The sequence below is a fragment of the Sus scrofa genome, chromosome 7 (genome assembly GCF_054392235.1).
Source record: "Sus scrofa isolate SSC_HxYL_T2T_F1_AM1 chromosome 7, Sscrofa_HxYL_maternal_Yorkshire_Landrace_v2.0, whole genome shotgun sequence".
Classification (NCBI taxonomy): domain Eukaryota; kingdom Metazoa; phylum Chordata; class Mammalia; order Artiodactyla; family Suidae; genus Sus; species Sus scrofa.
The window spans coordinates 67,927,536-67,949,386 of record NC_139389.1 but is presented as its reverse complement, the minus strand read 5'-3'; the positions used below and the strand labels follow the sequence as shown (position 1 = coordinate 67,949,386).

The following is a 21,851-nucleotide window of genomic DNA, read 5'->3' as shown; positions in this document are numbered from 1 at the left end:
TTTCTCAGTGAGTTGGGGATCTGGTATTGCTATGAGCTGTGGTGTAGGTTGCAGGCATGGCTCAGATCCCATGTTGCTGTGGCTGTGGCGTCAGCCAGCAGCTGCAGCTCCAATTCAACCCCTAGCCTGGGAACTTCCATATGCCGTGGGTATAGCCCTAAAAAAACAAAACACCCCCCCCAAAAAAAACAAACAAACAAAAAAAAGAAAAAGGACATAGTGTTCTATGCATATAGTTTAGATTTATGCAGATCAATATCATTTTAACCCAGGTGAAGGGACCCCTGCCCTGAGCACCAGGCTTTAGAGGGCTCTGCTCTGACACCCCTCTAGCCTAGAGTTGCCAAATTTAGTAGAATTTCAGATAACAAAGAGGATTTTTTTTTTCAGCATAAGTATGTGCCATATAATATTGGAGTTATACTAAAAAATTATTGTTATTTATCTGAAATTCGAATTTAACTGGGTGTCCTGTATTTTATCTGGCAATTCTACCCTGGACATGCTTTTCAAGAGGACTTTTCCACCTAGAGCCGGCACCCCCACTTCTGGGCCAAACTTTGAAGACCTGGGACCCTGGAATTCTCTGCCCAAATGAAAGAGCCTGAGCCAGCTTCCAGGGCCTCTGTAAGTCTTTTCATCCTGACCACTCCTCCCCAGGCAGAACCACACCAGAGAGTGTGTCTCCCCAGGCCTGAGTCAGTTTAAGGGAGGTGAGGGATGTGAACAGGGCTTGAGTGTGAGTGCTGGGGTGTCCACTTCTATATGCACAGGGTCCCTCGTGGAACAGGATGGAGCCCAGAATGGGAAGAGAAATAGGACAGCTATAGGCTGGGGCCTTCTGCGGGGATGGCTCTGCATGCCTGTCTGGTTCAGGGTGGGATTCCAAGGAGTCCAAGAATTCTAAATTTGAACTTGGCCTTCAAGTGGTTATGAAGGTACATTTGTCAAGGTAGGACAACAGAACATATTATGTAGTTTGCAGGATTTATAGCTTTTAAATATTTAGACCTAAGGTATGTGTGCCCCCAAACGTACCCTCACCCCAGGCCCTGCAGACATTCTGGGCAGGCCTGATGTGTGTAAGCACAGAACTAAAAACAGAAACCATCCCAAGTTGTTGCCTCTGGGGGAATGGAGAGAGGGAGGGAAGGATGGAAGGCAGATAACTATAGCATTTTTTATTAAGCCTCTCTGTCCATTTGATCTTCTGTTCTACAATTTGCATTCTTTACTCTGTTATGAAAATTATTCAAGTTCCCGGCTCCTCTCTCAAGTCTTCCTGACCTGGGCTCACACTCCCTTCTCTCAATCCCTGCATCCCCACGCTGTGCAGCACTCTGCCCTGCCCAGCTCTCCCCCACAGGTCTCTGCAGAGACTGTCTTCCCCCGAGAGGTGGCTGTGGGCCAAGGGCAGCAGCCTCATCCGGAGCGCCTCTCCTCCCTCCATCTCCCACTTACACCCTTAGGAAGCCCCTCAGGGTCAGAAGGAGCCTGCATCCCTGCCTGCAACCTCTTTCTGCAGGTTGGTGTGGAGCAAGTGTTGCATGGAAACTGTGCTGCAGCCTGACCTGCTGATGAGAAGCAGGTGTCCAGAGGGCTTTCTGCTGCCAGGGACGGTGAGATGCTCGATCCTCTTCCTGGCTGTCCTGGCCTTTCCCTCCCAGGTTCTCTCTTGTCTCTAACCCTGCCTGCTCCCCTCTCTCTCTTTTCTCTCTCTCTGCCCTTGTCTCCCTGTTTCTCCTTTGTCTCTGTCTGCATTACACCCTAGTCCTCTGCTGACTGCCTCTGTTCTACTGTTCAACAAGGCATAGGGACCACTGCTACCCTCCCATTCCAGACCCCAGACCCTGCTTTATATACTGCATTTAACTACCCTTTCCCGAGCCTCTAAACCTGAATGCACATCTAATCCTGGCTTTCAAGCCGACTCCTGACAAATGGCCTTTGTCCTATTCCATTGCCCAGAGCTACTTAGCGACTGGGATCCTGCCTGTATAACTCTGGTCCACTCTAGAACCTTAATTCAAAGACTTGCTCATTCACAACACTCCCCAATCTCACCCCTAGCCTTTGGGAAGGGCAGGGGCTGAAACTTGGATATCTGGTATGTGCCCTGGGTCAAGGTCCAGATTTCTGGAAATGGGGAGATTGGTCTGCAGAACAAAAATAATTCCAGTGAAATGTGCCCAGTTTAGAGCTGCTACTGAAAACGGTCCCTTCTCACTATGGGAAAGGTCAGTGAGGATGATGCTAGGAGCGGGACCAGAAATGCCAGCTGGAGAGTACCCAGTGACAGGGCAGTGCCACACAGAAGGGAGGGGGCTGGCGAGGCCCTGAGCAGGTGGGGAGGGCTGGCCTGAGACTTCCTTCTAGAAGCCTAGAGGTCATTTTTCACTTACTCATTCAACATTATTTATTGAGGCCAGACTAAGCAACAGATTCTTTGGCAAGTAAGGCGGGTATTGCAGTGAATAAAGCCAAGGGTGCACCCCCGTGGAGCTCCCGGTCAGACTGGGTAGATAGACAAGGATCACACTCAAAGATATGTCAGAGGTAAGTGTTAGGAAGAGGGACAAATAATACAGGGCAAAGGGACAGAATGACAAGGCTCTTTATGTAAGGTGGTCGGGGAAGGCTTTTCTGGGGAGCTGGCATTTGAAAGTCTCCATGGACTAAAGAAAGGGAGCCCTGCAGATACAGGGGGACAGAGTCCAGTTTGAGGAAAGAGCAAGAGCAGCAGCCCCAAGGTAGGAGCAAGGTGGAGGTGGGGCCAGATGAGTAGCCAGGGGTGGGTCACCATGGCACCTGGCACCTCCAGGGTTCCCAGGTCTGAGGAATTGAGACCAGAGATGAGAGGAGGGGCCCTCACAGCTGAGTGGTGGAGAGGGGTGTGTGGAGAGGAGGTGGGAGACTGGGAGAGGAGACGGGAGTAAGGGTACCATGGGGTCAGCCTGGGGCCGAGGCCTGTGCTGGGGCCTCTGGCCTGAGGCTGATGCAGGAGAGAAGATGGGGCTTGGCCTGCCACCCCCACCATGAGTTGCCGCTCGCTCCTGCTGCACTGCATTCCCGCAATGGGCACGCACCAACAAATGCATGGGGAGAACCAGCACAGGCTCATGTGTGTGCACACAGAAAGGAGTATGTGCAAACACTGGCCTGCACAGGGACTCCTCTTGTAAAGGTGGACGTTCATTCTAAATTCTAGAACATCAGGGTTCCAGGACATCAGAGCATCTAGTCCAACTCCTGCACAGGACAGAGAAATTGTCTTCTCTGCGGCCCAGGCCAGACTCTTCTTCCTGGGAGATGCCCAGCTTTAGTCAAGTTCCTCCAGGAGCAGCTGAGCTTCCTCCCAGTTCTTCCCAATTATCCCCACAGGCTGTGTGGAGGGACATGGGGCTGGGATCCAGACCCACTTGGCATCAGGGCAACAGCCCCAACCACAGCTGCCCACCCATCTGAGCAGCCGCTGTCTCCTTCCCCTGGAGCCTATTTCAGAGCACACTGGAGCCCGGCTCTCCATCCCCCTTCTGTGTCTTCCTTTCTCTACCTTGGGGGTCTGACCCTCGCTGTCAGAGACTCTCTGCGTTCTTTTTCTCTTCCCCGTCTCTTTCTCCCTTTCCTCTCAGTTTCTCTCCAGTTCTCTCTCTGCTGGGCTCTGTCCCTCTCACTCTATTTTCTCTCTCTCTCCAGGATCTTTTTTGCCCTCCAGGAAAAGCTGACGTGGCCGTGGCCAGCACCCCCCCGCCTCCCGCCCCCGTTAGCGGGAAGGAGGCCTCTTTAAGGTGGGGGAGTCAGGCTGGCGGAGCCACAGCAGCTGGAGAGGGATTGGCCACCCTGGTGGGAGGGGGAGGCGGGAGGGGTGGGAGGAGAGAGGGCTGGGCCCCTGTAGAGGGCTAGGGAAGGGGAGCAGGGAAGTTGTGGGAAGACGTGAGCAACGCCTCCCCTGCTAGGGTAATCCGCTGTCCAGGTTGGTTGGCCTGGGATTGTCCGGATTTTAACACTGAAAGGAGGGGCTCCCAGACCAGACCCCTTTCCTCCCACTCCCGGCCTCCCAATTCTCCCTCCCACTGTCGAAGGGCAGCTGCAGATCCAGGGGCGGTGGAGAGATTTTAGGGTCTGAGAGGAGCTCTGCGGTCCTGGGCCTTTGGGCCTCTGCCTGTGATCTGGAGACAGTCAAGGAATCCACATTCTCACTGAGGACCCTCACCTCCAGGCCTGAGCCCGCTCAGGGGAGGCCAGGAGAGAAGGTGATGGCTCAGGCAGCGCACAGGCAGCTCCTGGCTGGAAAGAGGAAGGGAAGCCAGCCCATCTCCTGCTTGTCTCCTTGCCTGCTTGCATTACTTCCTGTGGGATGGGCTTTGAAGAACATTCAGTTGATGACAGTGCAGGGAGAGTAGAGGGGCTGCCTAGGAGATAACGAGTCCCACGCTTGGAGGTGTACCGCCACTCCTCAGACTCTGCAGGGAGTGGCGCTGCGTGGCTCACTGTGAAGTTCCTTGGAGGACCTGATGCTTTTTAGTAGAGGCCTGCTGGGCTCTGGTGGTCATTGTCCTATTGTCCTTCCTGGTGGAGGTGGGGCAGTGGCACCCTCAGGAGGTGATGGGATCTGGGCAGATGGGAGAGAGCTGTCAGAGCCTGGTGTGTGCAGATTCAGTTCTCCCTGGAAGGGCAGGTCCCTCTTGCTTCTCCTGCCCACCCCGATACCCCCCACCACTGTTCCGCAGTGGGATTCTGAGACCAGCCTAGTATTCAGCTGCCATCAAGGTCTTTAATGATGGGGACTAGGGGACAAGGGCTCTCCTACCCCTGGGAGGTTAGTAACATACTCACCCACCCACCCAATAGAGTGTGGGGAGTCTCCCATATCATGTGAACTCTTTTTTTTTTTTTTTAGGGCCATACCCATGGCATATGGAAGTTTCTAGACTAGGGGTCAAATTGGAGATGCAGCTGCCGGCCACAGCCACAGCCACAGCAACATGGGATCCAAGTTGCGTCTGAGATCTATACCACAGCTGAAGGCAACGCTGGATCCTTAACCCACTGAGCAAGGCCAGGAATTGAACCTGCATCCTCATGGATACTAGTCAGGTTTGTTACCGCTGGGCCACAATGGGAACTCCCTGAACTAATTTTTTTGTTTGTTTGTTTGTTTGTTTGCCATTTCTTGGACTGCTCCCACGGCAGATGGAGGTTCCCAGTCTAGGGGTCTAATCAGAGCAGTAGCCACCGGCCTACGCCACAGCACAACGACGTGAGATCTGAGCTGTGTCTGCGACCTACACCACAGCTCATGGCAACGCCGGATCCTTAACCCACTGAGAGAGCCCAGGGATCGAACCCGCAACCTCATGGTTCCCAGTCGGATTCGTTAACCACTGAGCCACGACGGGAACTCCCTCCCTGAACTATTTTTAAAATGTCCTGTCCTGGGAGTTCCCGTCGTGGTGCAGTGGTTAAGGAATCTGACTAGGAACCATGAGGTTGCGGGTTTGATCCCTGGCCTTGCTCAGTGGGTTAAGGATCCGGTGTTGCCATGAGCTGTGATGTAGGTCACAGAGGAGGCTCAGATCCTGCGTTGCTGTGGCTCTGGCGTAGGCTGGCGGCTACAGCTTCGATTCGACCCCTAGTCTGGGAACCTCCATATGTCACGGAAGTGGCCCTAGAAAAGACAAAAAAAAAAAAAAAAGTCCTGTCCTAAGGAACCCAATCTGGGCCCAGAGTCCCTATCTGTAAAACAAGGAGGTGGGGAAGGTAACCCCCAAAAGTGCTTTTGTTTCTGGCATCTGATGCCCATCCTACCTGCCCATTCATTGGGGCAAGGGGTATTTATTGAGCATCTTCTCTGTGCCAGGGATTAACAACTGGGAGGAACAAGATGTCTGCCTTCAACAGGCTTCCCCTCTAGCAGAGGGTCTACCATTAAACACATGGGACTACATTTCTGTCTAGTGAATTAACTGAGAAAACCTCTAATAGGAAAGACAAAAGTCCCAAACAAGTTAGCTAACAGAAAAAAAAAAATGCAACTTGAAGGAATCTGACAATGCAGATAGAAGGAAGCTCAAAAAAAGTCATAATAAAAGAGGCTATTATTATCCTCAGAGAAATAAAATATATACATGAAACAGGAACTGGATGCAAGCATCCCCCGCCCCCGCCACACCGGAGGCAGTGAGCTTTGGGACCGCGGAGCTGAGAGCGATGCTGCCTTTGCAAATTTGCAGTACCCATGAGTGGGGTTTCAAGCCCTGTGGGAAGCCAGGATGTCTCAGAATCCCAGTCAGGAAGCTGAAGCCCAGCTGGTTCCGGTCCAAAGTTTCTCTTACCTGGTTGGAACCCAAGCACCCTCTTGCCTGCTTCCCAGCCCTCCCCTCCCAGCAAAGTGGGGAGCCAGGGCTAGAGCCTCGAAGCCTGGGGACCTCCCAGGGCAATAACATGTGTTTAGGGCAGCCCAGCCTCAGAGGCAGCAGGCAGGCCTGCAGCCGGCAACGAGGATGTGTTCTTACAAAAACAGGCCTAACGTTTTGGCTTCTCACCGAGGCTTTGGAGCATGGTGGGTGTTTACACTCCTTGGCTTCAGCTTTTCACTGGAACATACCCATCACCTACACGAACAGTCCCAGAGACACACATTCAGTTGTACACAAACACACACACACGCACATGCACACATGCCCAAATATACATACAGACTCAGGCACACCCACACAGACACAGAGACACAAACACACAAAGACTCAGCCTCACACCTACACAAATATACACACTCAAACATTCCCAAACACACAGATTCACACATGCATGGTCTCTCACCCACATCCACACAAATACACGTACAAACTCCGCCACACACAGAGATATCACGCCCACCTTCGGACATGCACACACAAGGGTACACACAATCCCTCACATGGTCCCAACTTGGAGAATACCCCCCCTCCAACACACACACATTTTCTTTCTTGTGAGGTTAGAAGGCTCCCACCTTCCCTGGGATTTGATTTCTCAGCCTTCCCCCACCCTGTAAAAATCCTTCTGGCCGCATCTCTTCTTGGGTCCTGTCTAGCTAGTGCTGTGTCTTTAAGGAAGTTGAAGCTGCTAAAAGTGAGAGAGAGAGAGAGAGAGAAAAAAAAAAAAAACAACATAAAAAAAATCTGGCAATTTCTCCCCCAAGTTTCTGGTGTCACTTATGAAACACGGGTCCTTGTTGCTGCAGAGAAGCAGTTGTTTGGCCGGAAGGAGGGAGTTTACGGGCTGCCTGGGCTCCCTTCCTGCAGCCTCCTCTCTGCAGACCTTCTCAGGCACCCTGTCCCGGGACGAAAAGGGCAGGCCCAGGCTTGCAGACTGAAGGTGGGGCAGGGACCAGGCTGTCCTTCCTCCTGGAGCCTCATCTTCCCTTGCCCTGAAGACTGTCCAGGGCGAACTCAGTCCTTTGTTGTTTTGGGTTCCGTCTTAGAAGAGGCTCTGCTTGACTCCGAAAGAGTAGCCTGAGGTAAGCCGGCGGGAAGAGGGCTCCGAGGACAAGTGAGAGGAGAAGGCAGCCTGTTGGACACAGGGGCTGGGCTCCCCCAAGTGCTTTCCTGTGGGTTTGGGGTGCTTGGGACAATCCTTTGCTTGGAACTGTCCAGGGGGCGTCTGTCCCTCTAGCAGCCGCAGCCCCGGAAATCCCAGCAGTATTCGGGCTGAGCCACTGGCCTCACCCAAGCCAGCTGAGGGGTCCTGGTAGGGGTTTATTTAGGCAGCTGCCTGGCGTAGTTTGAACTGAACAGGCCAAGGGTGTGATTCTGCAGAAAGGGTCTGGTGTCTGCTGCGGTCACGGCCGGTAGGAGTGGGAGAACAGTGGGTGGGGTGGACGGGGGTGGTGTGCACTGCACAAGGCGCCTTGTCTAGGCCAGGGCCAAGCATACCTATGGGGGGGCTCCAGTGGGAGGGACTGTGGCCAGGATGTGGGAGGGCAGGAGGGAGGTTCTGCTGAGTGCCGGGGGAGGGGGCAGCTGGAAAACAGATTTCAAGTCATAAAATCAGCTAGGAGCTGGCCAAGGCAGGGAGAGCTCTCTGCTCAGAGAAGGAGCTGGGGTCCTCTTCCATCCTGTCTTCAGCCCTTCTGACTGCATGACCTCGGGCAAGTCCTGGACCCTCTTTGGGCCTCAGTTTCCCCTTCTATAGAATGGGGGTGGTGGGCTAGGTGGTGTTGGGTCTTGGCTGGATTACGTGGGGCAGGACCTTCTGATGGGGAGGCGCTCTGGGCTGGGATGCTGAGAGAGACAAATGCCTCCTGCGGGTCCTCAGGGTCACGTTGGTGGCATGTCTTTCTCTGCAGGAGTTAGGATGCAGGAGCTGTGTTTGCTGTGCTGGGTGGTCCTCGTGGGCTTGGTGCAGGCCTGTCCCAAGCCCTGCGACTGCGGGGAAAAGTATGGCTTCCAGATTGCCGACTGTGCCTACCGTGACCTGGAGGCTGTGCCTCCCGGCTTCCCGGCCAATGTGACCACGTTGAGTCTGTCAGCCAACAGGCTGCCCAGCCTGCCAGAGGGGGCCTTCAGGGAGGTGCTCTTGCTGCAGTCACTGTGGCTGGCACACAACGAGATCCGCACAGTGGCCGCTGGTGCCCTGGCCCCTCTGGGCCATCTCAAGAGCCTGGACCTCAGCCACAACCTCATCTCTGACTTTGCCTGGAGTGACCTGCACAACCTCAGCGCCCTCCAGTTGCTCAAGATGGACAGCAACGAGCTGACCTTCATCCCCCGAGACGCCTTCCGCAGCCTTCGTGCCCTGCGCTCCCTGCAGCTCAATCACAACCGCTTGCACACACTAGCAGAGGGCACCTTTGAACCGCTCACCGCGCTGTCCCACCTGCAGATCAACGATAACCCCTTCGACTGTACCTGCAGCATTATGTGGTTCAAGACATGGGCCCTGACCACGGCTGTGTCCATCCCGGAGCAGGATAACATCACCTGCACTTCGCCCCATGTGCTCAAGGGCACACGGCTAAACCGCCTGCTGCCGCTGCCTTGCTCGGCACCTTCAGTGCAGCTCACGTACCAGCCCAGCCAGGATGGAGCCGAGCTACAGCCTGGCTTCGTGCTGGCACTCCACTGTGATGTGGATGGGCAGCCAGCCCCCCAGCTTCACTGGCACATCCAGACCCCCAGGGGCACTGTGGAGATTGCCAGTCCCAATGTGGGTGCCGATGGGCGCGCCCTGCCAGGTGCCCTGGCAGCCAGCGCCCGGCCGCGCTTCCAGGCCTTTGCCAATGGCAGTCTGCTCATCCCCGACTTTGGCAAGCTGGAGGAGGGCACCTACAGCTGCCTGGCCACCAATGAGCTGGGCAGTGCGGAGAGCTCAGTGAACGTGGCACTGGCCACCCCGGGCGAGGGTGGCGAGGATGCGCTAGGGCGCAGGTTCCACGGCAAAGCAGCCGAGGGGAAGGGCTGCTACACGGTTGACAATGAGGTGCAGCCATCAGGTCCAGAGGACAACGTTGTCATCATCTACCTCAGCCGCACTGGGGGCCCTGAGGCTGCAGCAACGGGAGAAGGGGTCTCTGCACAGCAGCCCCCAGGCCTACTCCTGCTGGGCCAGAGCATCCTCCTTCTTGTACTCACTTTTTTCTAGCCCCACCTTGACCTGGGCTGGGCTGGAACAGCCCCAAGTCCTCACTGACTCCTTCCCCTGACTCCGAGGCTGTCTCTTATAAGTGCTGCACACACCACAGGTCTGAGGTTGGCAACCTCCCATTTTCTGACCTCCCCCTCTCATCCCTTCTAGAACACTCACCACCCCAACTTCTAGACTTGCTCAAAGCTAGTGACTAGGACAGGATTTGATCCCATAACTCCCTGTCTAAGGTGCTGATTGCTGCTAACCACATTGCCTGCATTCCTCTCTTGGTGGTAGCATGCTGATGAGGTGATGCCCTAACCAACTGGACGGAGCCTCACTGATGAAATTCCAGGCACTGGGACTGACAAGCTGGCGAAGGCTGTGGGTGGGGGTTGGGGCTGGGCAGGGAGGTAGCCTGCAGCAGGCTTGGCACAGGAGGGAGGAGTCAGATGTAGAGGAAGTGGCCCATGTGGCTCTGAGGCGCTCAGTGACCTGCTTGAGCTCCTGCTGACCTTTGGTGTTTGTTCTCTGATGACTTGAGGGCTTGGGAGCCTGTGCCCTCACCTCAGACAGAACTGGAGGATCTAGGATGGCGTTCATCCCCTCTTCCTCTCTCCATCCTGGACACCTGCCCCGCCTTTCCCTCCAGGTATGCATCTGTAGCCTGCCCCTCCGGGAGTCGCCAGCCAGCCTGGGGGTGGCAGAGAAATAAACAGCATTTCTGATGCTCCCTTGTGTCTGCCTAGAGTTTTGTCGTGGATCTAGGACCCCCCTGGCAGAGGACAGGACCAGAAGCTGGAGTCAGGACACCTAGCCTGCCTGTGCCCATGTGAGGGGCCTGTGAAGTAGGGAGGGGCAACCCAGTGGTGGCCTGTGGGGCTGGGTTGAGCTGTTGGTGTCCTCTTCCCCTCCCCCAGAGCTAGCCCATGGCACAGGTGGGGGCACGAACCTGACAACTGTTGCAGAGTTTTCGCTGGGCAAGTGCTTTAGCCAACAGTGGCCTGACCAGGCTTTAGGGGAGCTGGGGGATCAAGTACCTGGGTTGTGGTCCCTCTTACCAGTCCTACCCTACAAGAGATATTAGGGAAACGAAAGTGGGGACAGGCAAGGCAAAAAGGAGGGGAAAGAGAAGGAGGAGAGAGGGGACACAGGACGGGGGAGAGAGGGAAAGAGCAAATCCCAGAAAGACCAAGAACAAGAGAACACATCTGAAGGAGGAGACAGAGGAAATGAATGGTACTTCTTCCCACCTTTCCAGAAAGAGGAAATAGTATTCCTGGAGGGAAGGCTATCCTCACAGAAAAGGGGGATCAGAAACTGACTGGGAGGGCTGAGGCAGCAGCCTGTGGGTGTCTTAGAATGGGGAGCGTGTGGATGGGGTTAAAACCTGGAGACTCTAGAACCATATACCTGGGCTGGGTCAGAGATGTATCCGCTACAGTATCCGTCCCCACCCTCCCCAGATCAAAGGGTGCTATGTGTAGGGGTAAGACCCCATGGGAGAGGCTCTGGAGCCTCAACCAGAGCCCCTGGAACTGCTGAGCCCAGCACAGCGGGGGCAGGGAAGCCCAGGAGCATGGGGTATCAGCTGTGAGCTTCGGAGGCTGGCCAGCCCCATTCCCCCTCTTCCACATAGAGAACCCTCCCATCCCCCTCATCAGCTCCCTCTGAGCGGATATCACCAAAGCACATGTCAAGGATGTGCACCTCTGATGGAAAGCAGCAGGATGGAGCCAAGTCCCCTGTGCTGTGCCACCTTGGGTAAGTCACTGCCCATCTCTGGACTTCGGTTTCCTTAGAAAACAAAGGATGGGATAGGACACTCATCGACTCTGATTATCTGAGCCTTGGTCACCCTAACCTGACTGGGATCCCTTGATGTCTCTGGTCCCAGTCACAGCTTAGAGGCTTGGCTTCTTGCAGCAGGATGTAGGCCCAAGACCTGAGTCGGGGGTAGCTGGGGAACAGCTATACTCTGAATGAACTAGCTACTCACTTGCTTTAAAGTCATCCGTGGCCCCCATGCCCTAAGTGTGAAGCCAGAGTGTCCCCAGCCAGCCATTCATGGCCCCTCTGACTGGCTCTCCAAAGTCATTCTCGCCCACCTCTCTCGGAACAGCTAATTAATTGTGCCTTACGCTCCGAGGTGTGTCACCATCTATACCTTTCCATCAGTCTGGGCATCCTTCTTATACCATCCCATCAGTCTGGGCATCCTTCTCCTGTTCCTCACTTGGGTTAGGTCAGCTTTTGAGACTCTGGCTTAGGTACCACCTCCTCCAGAAAGCCTTCCTGGATGCTCTTGCCCCCACTCCTCCAAATTGGACCCTGGCTCACACCGCCCTGAATATCCAACATCCCAGCTTGATGACACTCTGCTATGACTCTATTTCCTTATTAAGGGCAGAGACCCAGTGGGTCATCTCACACTTTGGACCCGGTCAATTGCTGACACAGGGCTAGGAAGACAGTTTTCAGTGGGTTGCAGTGGGATCAGGCCCTGTCCTCTTTGCCCTCCTCATAGGCATCCTTGAAGGCAGGTTCAAGCTCCCTGGCCCTGCCTGGCTTCCTGGGAGGTTGAGGCTGTTTGGGCGTGAGAACACGGTGGGAGTTGGTCTCCACTAATTGTGTGGACCTGTCTTGAGGCCCTGATAATCCAGATGCGTGGAGTGGCCACATTTGCCCATCCTCAAAAGCCCCAGCCCCACAGTGGCCCCCATACCTTCAATCCTACATGCCCCCACCCCAGCAGTCCCCAGCAAGGGTAGGGACCCCCTCAGGTGGCCCTCCGTCTGCACACTGGTCTCCTCCCACTGCCAGACCTTTATTGGCATTGCTTCCTCACCTCCTGACCTCTCTCCTCCTCCCCAAAGCTCGCACATTCTTGAAGACCCAGAATGAGTCTTGCTTCCAAAGCCACTGCTCACACAGCACAGGGGTGGAACCAGAGGCCCCAGGTCTCTCCACCTCCCAAAGGGATGCGGCCAGGGTTCCCCTCTGCCCCCCAACCAGTGTGCAGCTTGGCATGTGACCAGAACACCCCAGCCCCACCCAAGCCCCATAAACGCAGTGTTGATTTCCTGAGAGTCTGGGCGGTTTTCCCTGTGTACCCTGCCCCCTCGGGAGGACTGTTTCTTAGGGACAAGTTTATTACAGTGAACACACTGACCTCTTTCATAGTATCTAAAGGCATACAAACTACAAAAATATCAAGCTCTCAAATGTGGGCAGCTCGGTGTGGGGCCTGGTTTGAGTCCTGACTCCTCGCTGCTGGGTAGAAGCCCATGGCTTCCTCCCGGGGCTGCCTTGCTGGCCACGAGGCCCCCCCAGAAGAGAAGGGAGAGGTCAGGAGAGAGGACGTGCTGTGTCGGGTCACCGTGGTGAGGTCCAAGTCTGAGCGGGCCAAGCTGGAACGCAAGTCTGTCCCAGACGAAATCACCAACCCCAGGCAGGAGAAGGCCTTGAGGAAGCCTGGTGGCTGGTGGCAGAGCCAGGGGCTGGGGATGCCTGGATGTGGCTGCCCTCCTTCCACTGACTCCTGGACCAAAGGCCCAAACCTCCCCTGGCTTTCTCCAGAGCCCTCGCTGGCTTCCCAAGGTCAAAGGGGCAGACCAGATCCTTCCCAAGACTCATAGTGCTGACAGACCTCCACCCAACCATGGCAACCCCCGGCAGCCCTGAACCCCTAGGACCTGCGGAGCTGGTGCCAAGCAGAGAGGTGGTCATGGTTGGAGTGATGATGATGCCGAGAGAGCCAGGGAGGGAGTGGGCTGGGAGGAGGGAAAACACCTCAGCACGGGCGAGGGCATGGTGGCATGGCCTTCCCCACCTTCAGGGCTGGGCGCCATTGGCCCGGGCACCTGATAGGGCTGTCTTCCGGAAGGCCTGCAGGGCCGGGTTGTGCAGCAGAGTGTACGCCAGACCCCAGCGGGCCCTGCCTCGACGGGCCCTGGGCCCTGTTCTCTTGGCCATCGGGTCCTTGGTCTGAAGCAACTGCATCCCTAAGAAGAGAACTTCTGTGAGTCACTCAACAAACACCCAGCCAAGCCCCACCCCTGACACTAAGGCTGGAGCTGAGTCTCAAAATCCCATGCGTAGAATGAAGGAGGTTGACGGGGCTGGGGCTCCGGGTGGTGGCTCACAGAGTAGGAGGACTGTGGGTCTGCACTGGGGTGTTTGCAAAGGCTCAGGATGTCATCCTCTGGGTGGCTGGCAGAAGAAGGAGAGGATGAGCTCTGCAGGGGGACTAGAGGCAGGGCTGGGACAAGGGTCAGGAGCCAGCTTAGTGTCCCCCTCCCTACTACACACTTCCCAGGGAGTAGGGCAGGGGGAGATCATACTGCCTTAGAAGGAGAGGTAGGGGGTGGCCTGGTGTGGGGGTGACAAAGTGAGAATGTGTGTGCACCTATGTGGAATGACAGAGAGTATGTGTATGTTAGCGTCATGGAAAAAATTACCCTGAGATGCTCAGGAAAATTCTCACTTCTCTCCCACAAGCAGCCAAGAGAGGACGCGAGCATTTTCCTGGCCTCTCTCCCTTGCATGTGTTGGAGAAGGGGCGTGCCTCCTTCCTGGGAGAAGCTGGATGGGCTCAATTCCCACCCCTGCCAGGGGGAGGGCACACCTTCCTCTTCCTCCTCTGGTCCAAGGCCGTGCTGGGGGGCTGTGCGGGGCTGGGGCCTCTGAGTTCGCAGGAGCAGGGCACAGAAGGCTGTCAAGGCTGGATGCGACTGGCTGACCTCCATCTTCAAGAAGTTGCAGTAGGTACGGTAGCCTGGGTGGGTGGGGCACGGCAGCACTAGTATGGGAGGGCCCCAGGTGGCCCCTGACACCATACAGGGAGTGCCCTGCCCACACTGCATATGGGCACGTGGACACCTGCGCGTGTGGCATGTGCATTGCATGTGGTCCCCTGCAGACCCTGAGGCTCAGGGTCCCAGACATCCTCCACCGAGACTAGGTCCGGGTAGACCCTCCCTTCTTGCTTGGGCAGCCTGAGCCGCCCTTACCCACCCTCCTTCCAGTGACCTTACCAGGGTCGAGAGTGGCAGCTCTATGTGGCAGCAGGCTGAGGTCCATCTGGCCAAGGTGCACGGCGTTGTAAAGGGCAGAGAGGAGCACTCGCCAGGCAGCCACCATGGCGCCCACGAGCATGTTGATGGGGAAGAGAAGGAAGGTGGCTGCGGACAGGGCTCGCCTGAGGAGGGAGAGAGAAGAGCTGAGCCAGGTCCCCACACAGAGGGCCTTCCTCCAGGTCAGTGTCAGACCTGGATGGCCATAACCACCACGTCTTTATTGAGGGCCCGCCATGTACCGAGTACACGTCTGTGCTCTCAACCCAGCTCGCCCATCCCGCGCATCTGGGAGACAGAGGCCCAGGGAGGCTGTATGACTTAGCTCAGGCCATCTAGTTGGTCAGTGGCAGATCTGGGGTTTAAGTCCAGGTCCACCTGGATCTTTCGGTGACCTAGTATCTCCCACTCCCTTCTCTAGGTCCACTGACTCTGAGTCTGTCCTGGGGCCAAGGTCCTCCCACAGCCTGGCCACCTAGCACGGAAATAATACATCCGTTTACTTCCTCTCTGCAAAGGGGAGAACAGTGTTGATCCCCAAGGCAGGAAAAGCTCATGAGGGGATTTCTGGCCCTGTGACAGGTAAGCAGAGAGGCTTTTTTTTTTTTTTTTTTTTTGGTCTTTTTGCCCTTTTTCTAGGGCCGCACCCGCGGCATCAGGAGGTTCCCAGGCTAAGGGTCTAATCGGAGCTGTAGCCGCTGGCCTACGCCAGAGCCACAGCCACAAGGGATCCCAGCCGTGTCTGCAACCTACACCACAGCTCATGGCAATGCCGGATCCTTAACCCACTGAGCAAGGCCAGGGATCGAACCCTCAACCTCATTGTTCCTAGTCAGATTTGTTAACCACTGAGCCACGACAGGTACTCTAGCAGAAAGGTATTTTGGACTAAGCTGGGCCACTGCCCCCTTTCTCTGTGGATAAGGCAAGCTCTTTTAACTGTCCGCTGGACTCTGTGTTAGAGAAAGGGGAAAGATGGCAGTGGACAAAAAGGGTGCAGAAAGAAAGACACTGAGGAAGGAGCCATGAGCCCAGAAGCTATCTCACCGGTTGGTCAGCTCTGGGCGTCCATGGTGAGTCTCCAGGAAGACCCAGTGGGCTGCCATGTTCTGTAGGGTCACAGCCAGGGCCAAGGTCAACCAGAAGGGCCTGTGGGGGTGGGGAAATGGGGAGGGTGTCACTGTTAGTGGCCTTTGGGGAAGGAGTCCCAGGGTCCTCGGCCCCTTGCCTTACTTACCACGAAGACTTCAAGGATCGGAGGAGCAGAAGGTTCCTGCCATGGAGCACGGGCATGAACACCAGGAAGGCGAGGGCCAAGGTCCCCAAGAAGAAGAGGATCTGCTGCACCAGGAGCCCTGCCAGCAGGGAGATGGGGAGGGGGACAGGCATCAGCCCGCCCCTGGCACTCCCAGGAACCCAAGCCTTTGGAACTGGGCAGACCTGGCTTCAGATTCCTGTTAGGCTGCGGCTTAGCTGTGTCTCCTTGAGCAAGTTAGTTCACCTCTCTGAGCCTTGCTTCCTTCCTCCGTAAAATGAGTATAGCAGCCCCTACCTAGAAGGGGTATTTTGAGGATCGAATGAGACAATATCTGTGATAACTCTTTGAAAACCACAAAGTGCTTTGCAATTTTTCTGAGTCTTTGAGACAAGACTATATTTGAATTTTTTTTTTTTTTTGGTCTTTTGTGTTTTTAGGGCCGCACCTGCGGCATATGGAGGTTTCCAGGGTAGGGGGCCAATAGGAGCTGTAGCCGCCAGCCTACGCCACAGCCACAGCAACATCAGATCCAAGCCGGGTCTGCGACCTACACCACAGCTCACGGCAATGCCAGATCCTTAACCCACTGAGCAAGTCCAGGGATCGTACCCACAACCTCATGGTTCCCAGTCAGATTCGTTTCCGCTGCGCCACGATGGGAACTTTGTGTATTTGAAATTAATGTTTGCTTTCTTGCTGGCCAGAGCCAGGCACATGGTAGGTGCCTGGAAGTTGTCTATTGAAACAGCTGGCTAGTTATTTACATGGGGTATGTACAAAAGGGCTTCAGAGGTATAAGGTTTACCACTATGGGGAATTAGGAGTTTAGTGCTAGTAATTCCTCTACCCCTTTGTCATGTCTCTCCACCTCCTCCAGGGAGGTGAGAATTAAAGGAACCAGCAGAGAGAGAAATTAGGCCCTTGCTTTTGCAACACTGGCCTCAGGCATTTCACCTTCGAGCAGGTTTTACTCACTGAAGTGCCCAAGGGGAGAATCAGCAGAATCAGGTGTGTTCAGGGTGGTGTGACCGGAGAATCAGAAACATAGAGTTTGGAGGGGTCCTTGAGGTTAATCTTGTCCAATTCCCTCAGGGCAGGACCCCCTTTGCAGCCTCCAACAATGGCCACATAACTCCCAGTGACAGGGATCCCATCACCTTCTGAGACAGCCCATCGTGATATAGCTTTCCCTTACACAAGCAGAAATGTACTTTCTTGAACTCCCCACCTTGCAGACCTGGGTTGCTCTGTAAACACCTGGGGGCACCAAGGAGCCATCCTCACATGGCGGGTATCCTTTCCCCAAAGGCCTTTCCCCCCTCCCAAATGTGTGGATTTCCTGAGGTCAGGGAAGGCAAGGTGGGTCCCTCCTTTTGCTCTTGTCTCAGGGCCAGATGTAGCACAAGCAGACCCCCAGGGGCAGCCAAGACCCTCTAAGCACTCTCCACGCCCCACCAGGCAGAGGCCAGCCGGGGGCCTGGTGGTGTGGGCAAGAGGGCTCACCAAGGCAGGTGAAAGCAGTCTGGTAGGCGGTGAAGCTCATCCAACAGAATATGGCCTGACGAGAGGGACGGGGGCTTTGGAGCTGGGGGCCCAGATCCAGGGCGCAGCCTCGGTGCAGAGCTTGCAGGTTGGTCCTGGGCGGGAGTGAAAAAGACAGGGAGCACAGGGAGCACTGGGGCTCTCTCATTTCCTGCTCAGGGCCAGCCTCTAACTGAGCTCCCAGTTTAAGTTTAATCCACGCCCAGAGGCAGGGAAACCCAGGGCTGTGGGAGCCCAGCGGAGGCAGCTAGCCCAGCCTGGGAGGTCAGGGAGGGCTTCCCCAGAGGAGGCAATGAGTCTTAAAGGATGAATAAGAGTAAACTGGTGGGGGCCGGGCAGGGATCAAGGGAGACAAATTAAGAAGCTCAAACTGAGCCAAGTCGGCAAAGTGAGGCCCAAAGGTAGGGATGGTAAGTGACTGGCAGCTTGGCCACCAGGGCAGGAGGCAAGGGTCGAGCAGGCAGAGGCTGCAAGGCCTTGAAATGCCAGCCTAAGTAGAGCCAACCGTGTGAGGAAAGATCCTGGGGCATGAGGGCCAGTTCCCTGCTAGTCCCGGCCCTCCCCTTCCCACCCACCCGGCACCCAACCAGAACCTTCCCTCCCTTTGTGCTCCCATTTCCTCATTGCTCTTCACCCTTCACCATGAGAGGGAAAGACAGGCGGCTTGGCATTAGTATCCTAGCACTAGGCTCGTCACCTCCTCACCCCGCTCACGCATGCTCCTGCTCACACAGCTCCTTGGCCCGTGGCACCCTCCTCCCTCATCTACAATCTCTTCTTCCATTCCCAGGCAGAATGCCAGCTTTCTCAAGTGGCCTCTTCTCAAGGGGCAAGCTCCACATGCCAGCCCCTTATCAGTGGTGCCCTATCATCACTCACAGATGCTTCCCAACCAGCCAGGGACACCCTACCTTCTCCACACATGGCAGGGCAGCTGGGCTCCAATGACCACCTGGTCTCCTGCAGAGACCCTCCCTCCCTCCCTCCAGCCCCAAGTTTTTCCCCACAGGCCTCCCAGGTCAGGAGTCCTACAGGCCCAGAGGGATCCGACCTCTTTCTTCCCCACGTCTGCACTGGGGGAGTCAGAGCCTGCCACTAACCTGTGTGTCACCAGCGAGCGGATCAGCATGAGGAAGGTGAGTAAGCAAGACAGGACCAAGGCTGAGATGTAGCAAACTGGAAGGTGGAAAGGGAGCAAAATGGGAGGTCAGGGCTGAGGGGTGGGGGGCTCCTGAGAGCCTCTGAACCGCTGCCAAGGTGGCGCCTGGGTGGGAGTCCTCCCTGCCCAACGCCCCGCTCTGAGCAGAGGTCACTTGCCACATCCCCTGTTCTCAGATCCACTACAAGTCGATGATTTCGGTTGGCCCATACTGTCAGGTGACATCTGGTGGCCAAGGCAGGGAGAGGCCAGCTCTGAGGCTGCAGACCTGGCCCTCACGCTGGTCTTGCTGCTTCCATTGCTGTGTGAGCCCCCTGTGAGATGCCATCCAAGCCAACATCCACCCTACCTCTGAGGCTTCCCATCTGGGGGGCCTTCAAGGGTCATTTCATCTCCCAGCACAAGCTTGCTGATGCCAGTCACATCTCAGCATGATATGAACCATCAAACCCTGGGTCCCATTAGGTCCCAGGTTTGTGGCCTTTGTTCAGGGTACAGAGAATGTGAGCACCTGCCAATGTGGCCCAAGTCCATCGGAATGAGGGACGTGACCGCTCCTACCCATCTCCTACCGGGCGTGGCCCTTCCTCCCCAGCTCCCCGCCCACCCTGGTCAGTGCACTGAGTGTGAGATCCCTGTATCACTAGCAGCTGGAGGAGTTTGCACGGTGTATTGTGGACAAGCCTGATATTTAAGGATAGCAGGGCTGCTACCCTTCCATCCTACATCCACATCCAGTCTTACTCGGTCCCCTCATAGCAACCTCACAGGAGAGGCACAGCGAGACATGGGACCAACAAAGGAGCCGAGACTCAGAGAGGGGGACTGACCTGCCAGCCACTCTGCTAGGAAGTGATGGAGTGAGTTGTGCAATCATTTCCAAGCAGACCTAGAATGAGCCAGGGTGTCTGTACCCTGATCACATCAGTCAAGCCTGATTTTGAGAACCGCTGTTCCTGGTTCCCATCAGAGACGCAGGAGGGGAGCAAACACATGGGAAAGGTAAGCACGAGGTCCATGTAGCCATGGGTGCTGGAGGTGTGGGTCTCGGCTCAGGCACAGGCAGCATATTAGGATCACCTGATGCTGTTGAAATGCCCAAGGCCCAGGCTGTACCCCAGACCAATTAAATCAGGAGTTCCAGGCATAGGACGCAGGCTTTAGCTTTGGGGAAAGTGACCCCAGGAATTCCGATGTGCAGTCGGGGTTGAGAACCACTGAACTGAGCTTTTTCCAAAGATATAGCCTGAATGATCTATTTCAATTAGCGTCGGAAATCATCAGCCAACCGACATGTGTCGAGTGCCTGCTACAGCGGTTCTCAAACTCAGGCTTACATTCGAATCACGGGGAAGACTTGTCTAATCACAGAGGTTGGACCCCTCCTTCAAGGTTTCTGAAGCCTGACCTAGAGTTTGAGACTTGAGAATTCTTATAAGTTCCAGGTGATTCTCAGGCACAGCCAGGATGGAGAACGACTGCTACAGAAACCTGGGGCCAATCTGCCTGCCCCGGCTCACTCCTCTGGGGGCAGGAGGGTAGCACTCTCCTGAGAAGTAAGGCTAAGAGAAAGCCCTGGACACATGAAGTTCTGCCCCGTTTCATCTGCTTCTGGGGCTTCGGTGCCAGCGAAGGTACATTCTGGACTGCTTCTGCCAGGAGGTGAGGAGCCTGTCTGCTGTGTCTGCCCAGGTGAGTGAATAGGTTGACAGGGGTGAAGGGTTAGCAAGCCTCCTTGGCCCTTGGCCTGGACTTGAGTCTCCATCTGTCTCCCTCCTGCTCCTCTCTCCCCGACTTCGTTCCAAACTTGGGTCCCTCCTAGTCCTGGTACCCGTAAAATCTTCCTGCTCTTTGCCTCCTCTGGGTCCTGCTTTGTGGATCAGTCTGTCTCCCACCCAGTCAAGGGCCTCTAGGACAAGGTTGTCTTTAGAGCTTCAGCCCCCATTTGACAGCAGAGAAATAAAGGTCCAAAGGAGTGAAGTGGCTTGCCCAAGATCACATGGCTGGGAAGTGATGGAGGAGGAATTCTAATCTAGTCTGCCTGACCTCAGAATGTGAGGTTTCTGTGAACAACACCAGGATGGTGGTCCAGGTGCCAGTTGCACAGCTCTAAAACAGGCTGTCAAAGCTCAGAAGGCATCAAGAACGGATCAAAGGGCCCCGCAAAGCTCAGACTAATCTTAGTTTCACCCCTGGCTGGCTGAGTGCTTTGGGCATAGTTCTGATCTTCCTGAGCCTCAGTTTCCCTTGTCTGTGACCTAAGAGGGTAAATACTTAGGTCTGTGACCTATGAGGGTAAATACTGCATCCAAGGAGACCCAAAGTGAGAGCATTTGAGCTTGGAAACTGCAGCATGCGATTTTGAGTGTCAGGTGTGTTGCGTAGAAACCGAATCCATTATCCCGGACATGTTACATCCTCCTTCCTCCTCTTGATTTCCTGCTCTGTGAGGTGATATCAATAACACTGACCTAAGGCTGCTGTAAGCAAGGTCTGAGCTTGGACCTGGGCTGATGTGGCTGTTTGCTCCTGCCTACTGCTCAGATTGCAGCCAACTTGAAAAATCTCCCTGGAGATGTCATTTTTAGCCCATCCAGAACTTGTCATCTGTCTAGCTTGTGGGCTTTGGTCACAGTTCCAGGGAAGCCCTCTGGTATGGGAACAGAGGCACTCAGGAAGGTGGTGGGAGTGGTGGTCAGTGAAGGAAGAAGTCACTGATCACACTTCTGCCCACCCCTACTCCCTTCCCCTCTCCATCTGTGGGACAAGGATGATGGTAATGGGGAGGAACGGCTGTAGAGCAGTCATACCTCCATCTGCAATACTGGCTGCCTAAGCTCCAACCATCACATTTTATTCCTCAAGAGCCAGGGTGCCATACCAGCCAGGAACTCCCAAGCCAGCAGAGGGTGCAGGTCCCATGACACCTGACCAAGGCTTTATCTCAAGGTGATGGAGAGCCCCAGCCTGGGAGTCAGGAGATTGGGTTCTCCTGGCTCCACTTCTGCCTGACTGTACAACCTTAGGCGAGTCCTTCCCCATGTGTCAAGTGGGGATACTTCTCAGCTCTGGAAGTGGGGTAGGTGGGTAACAGGGCTAAAGCCTAAAGGAGGCATTAGACCACAGGAGGGGAGGCTAGCCTTGTTCCTGAACACAGGAGCTCATTGTCAAAGGAAGAAAGGAGAAAGGAGGTGGCCTGGACGACAGG

General features: G+C 55.4%; 3 protein-coding genes across 22 annotated transcripts in view; 2 read left to right on the top strand and 1 right to left on the bottom strand.

Moving 5' to 3' along the window:
- Positions 1-21,851, top strand: part of ARID3B (AT-rich interaction domain 3B) — a 491,508-nt gene that overhangs the window by 40,773 nt on the left and 428,884 nt on the right. The window lies entirely within an intron of this gene.
- ISLR (immunoglobulin superfamily containing leucine rich repeat) lies at positions 7,224-10,342 on the top strand. Of its 4 annotated transcripts, none has more exons than XM_001928174.5 (2): positions 7,224-7,501; positions 8,330-10,342. In XM_001928174.5, exon 2 carries the CDS (start codon positions 8,338-8,340, stop codon positions 9,622-9,624), a length of 1,287 nt encoding a protein of 428 aa, XP_001928209.1. In that variant the 5' UTR covers positions 7,224-7,501; positions 8,330-8,337; the 3' UTR covers positions 9,625-10,342. The 4 variants fall into 4 exon arrangements, with proteins under 4 accessions (XP_001928209.1, XP_013833544.1, XP_020954725.1 ...); XM_013978090.3 differs by having other exon boundaries at positions 8,299-10,342; XM_021099066.2 differs by having other exon boundaries at positions 7,224-7,831.
- STRA6 (signaling receptor and transporter of retinol STRA6) overlaps positions 12,744-21,851 on the bottom strand; it is a 32,336-nt gene continuing 23,228 nt past the window's right edge. For all 16 annotated transcript variants that reach the window (XM_084968778.1, XM_084968775.1, XM_084968784.1 and 13 more), the window contains 7 exons: positions 18,585-18,660; positions 17,446-17,579; positions 15,922-16,039; positions 15,732-15,833; positions 14,646-14,809; positions 14,237-14,386; positions 12,744-13,613 (listed from right to left, as the gene is read on the bottom strand). In XM_084968778.1, coding sequence (XP_084824904.1) covers positions 13,444-13,613; positions 14,237-14,386; positions 14,646-14,809; positions 15,732-15,833; positions 15,922-16,039; positions 17,446-17,579; positions 18,585-18,660 — 914 coding nt within the window. In that variant the 3' untranslated portion in view covers positions 12,744-13,443. The remainder of the gene's footprint in view (positions 13,614-14,236; positions 14,387-14,645; positions 14,810-15,731; positions 15,834-15,921; positions 16,040-17,445; positions 17,580-18,584; positions 18,661-21,851) is intronic.

Bases quoted from the DNA above. Each gene is read 5' to 3' on its own strand.
- ISLR (XM_013978090.3), top strand. From the start codon at position 8,314: ATGTCTTTCTCTGCAGGAGTTAGGATGCAGGAGCTGTGTTTGCTGTGC.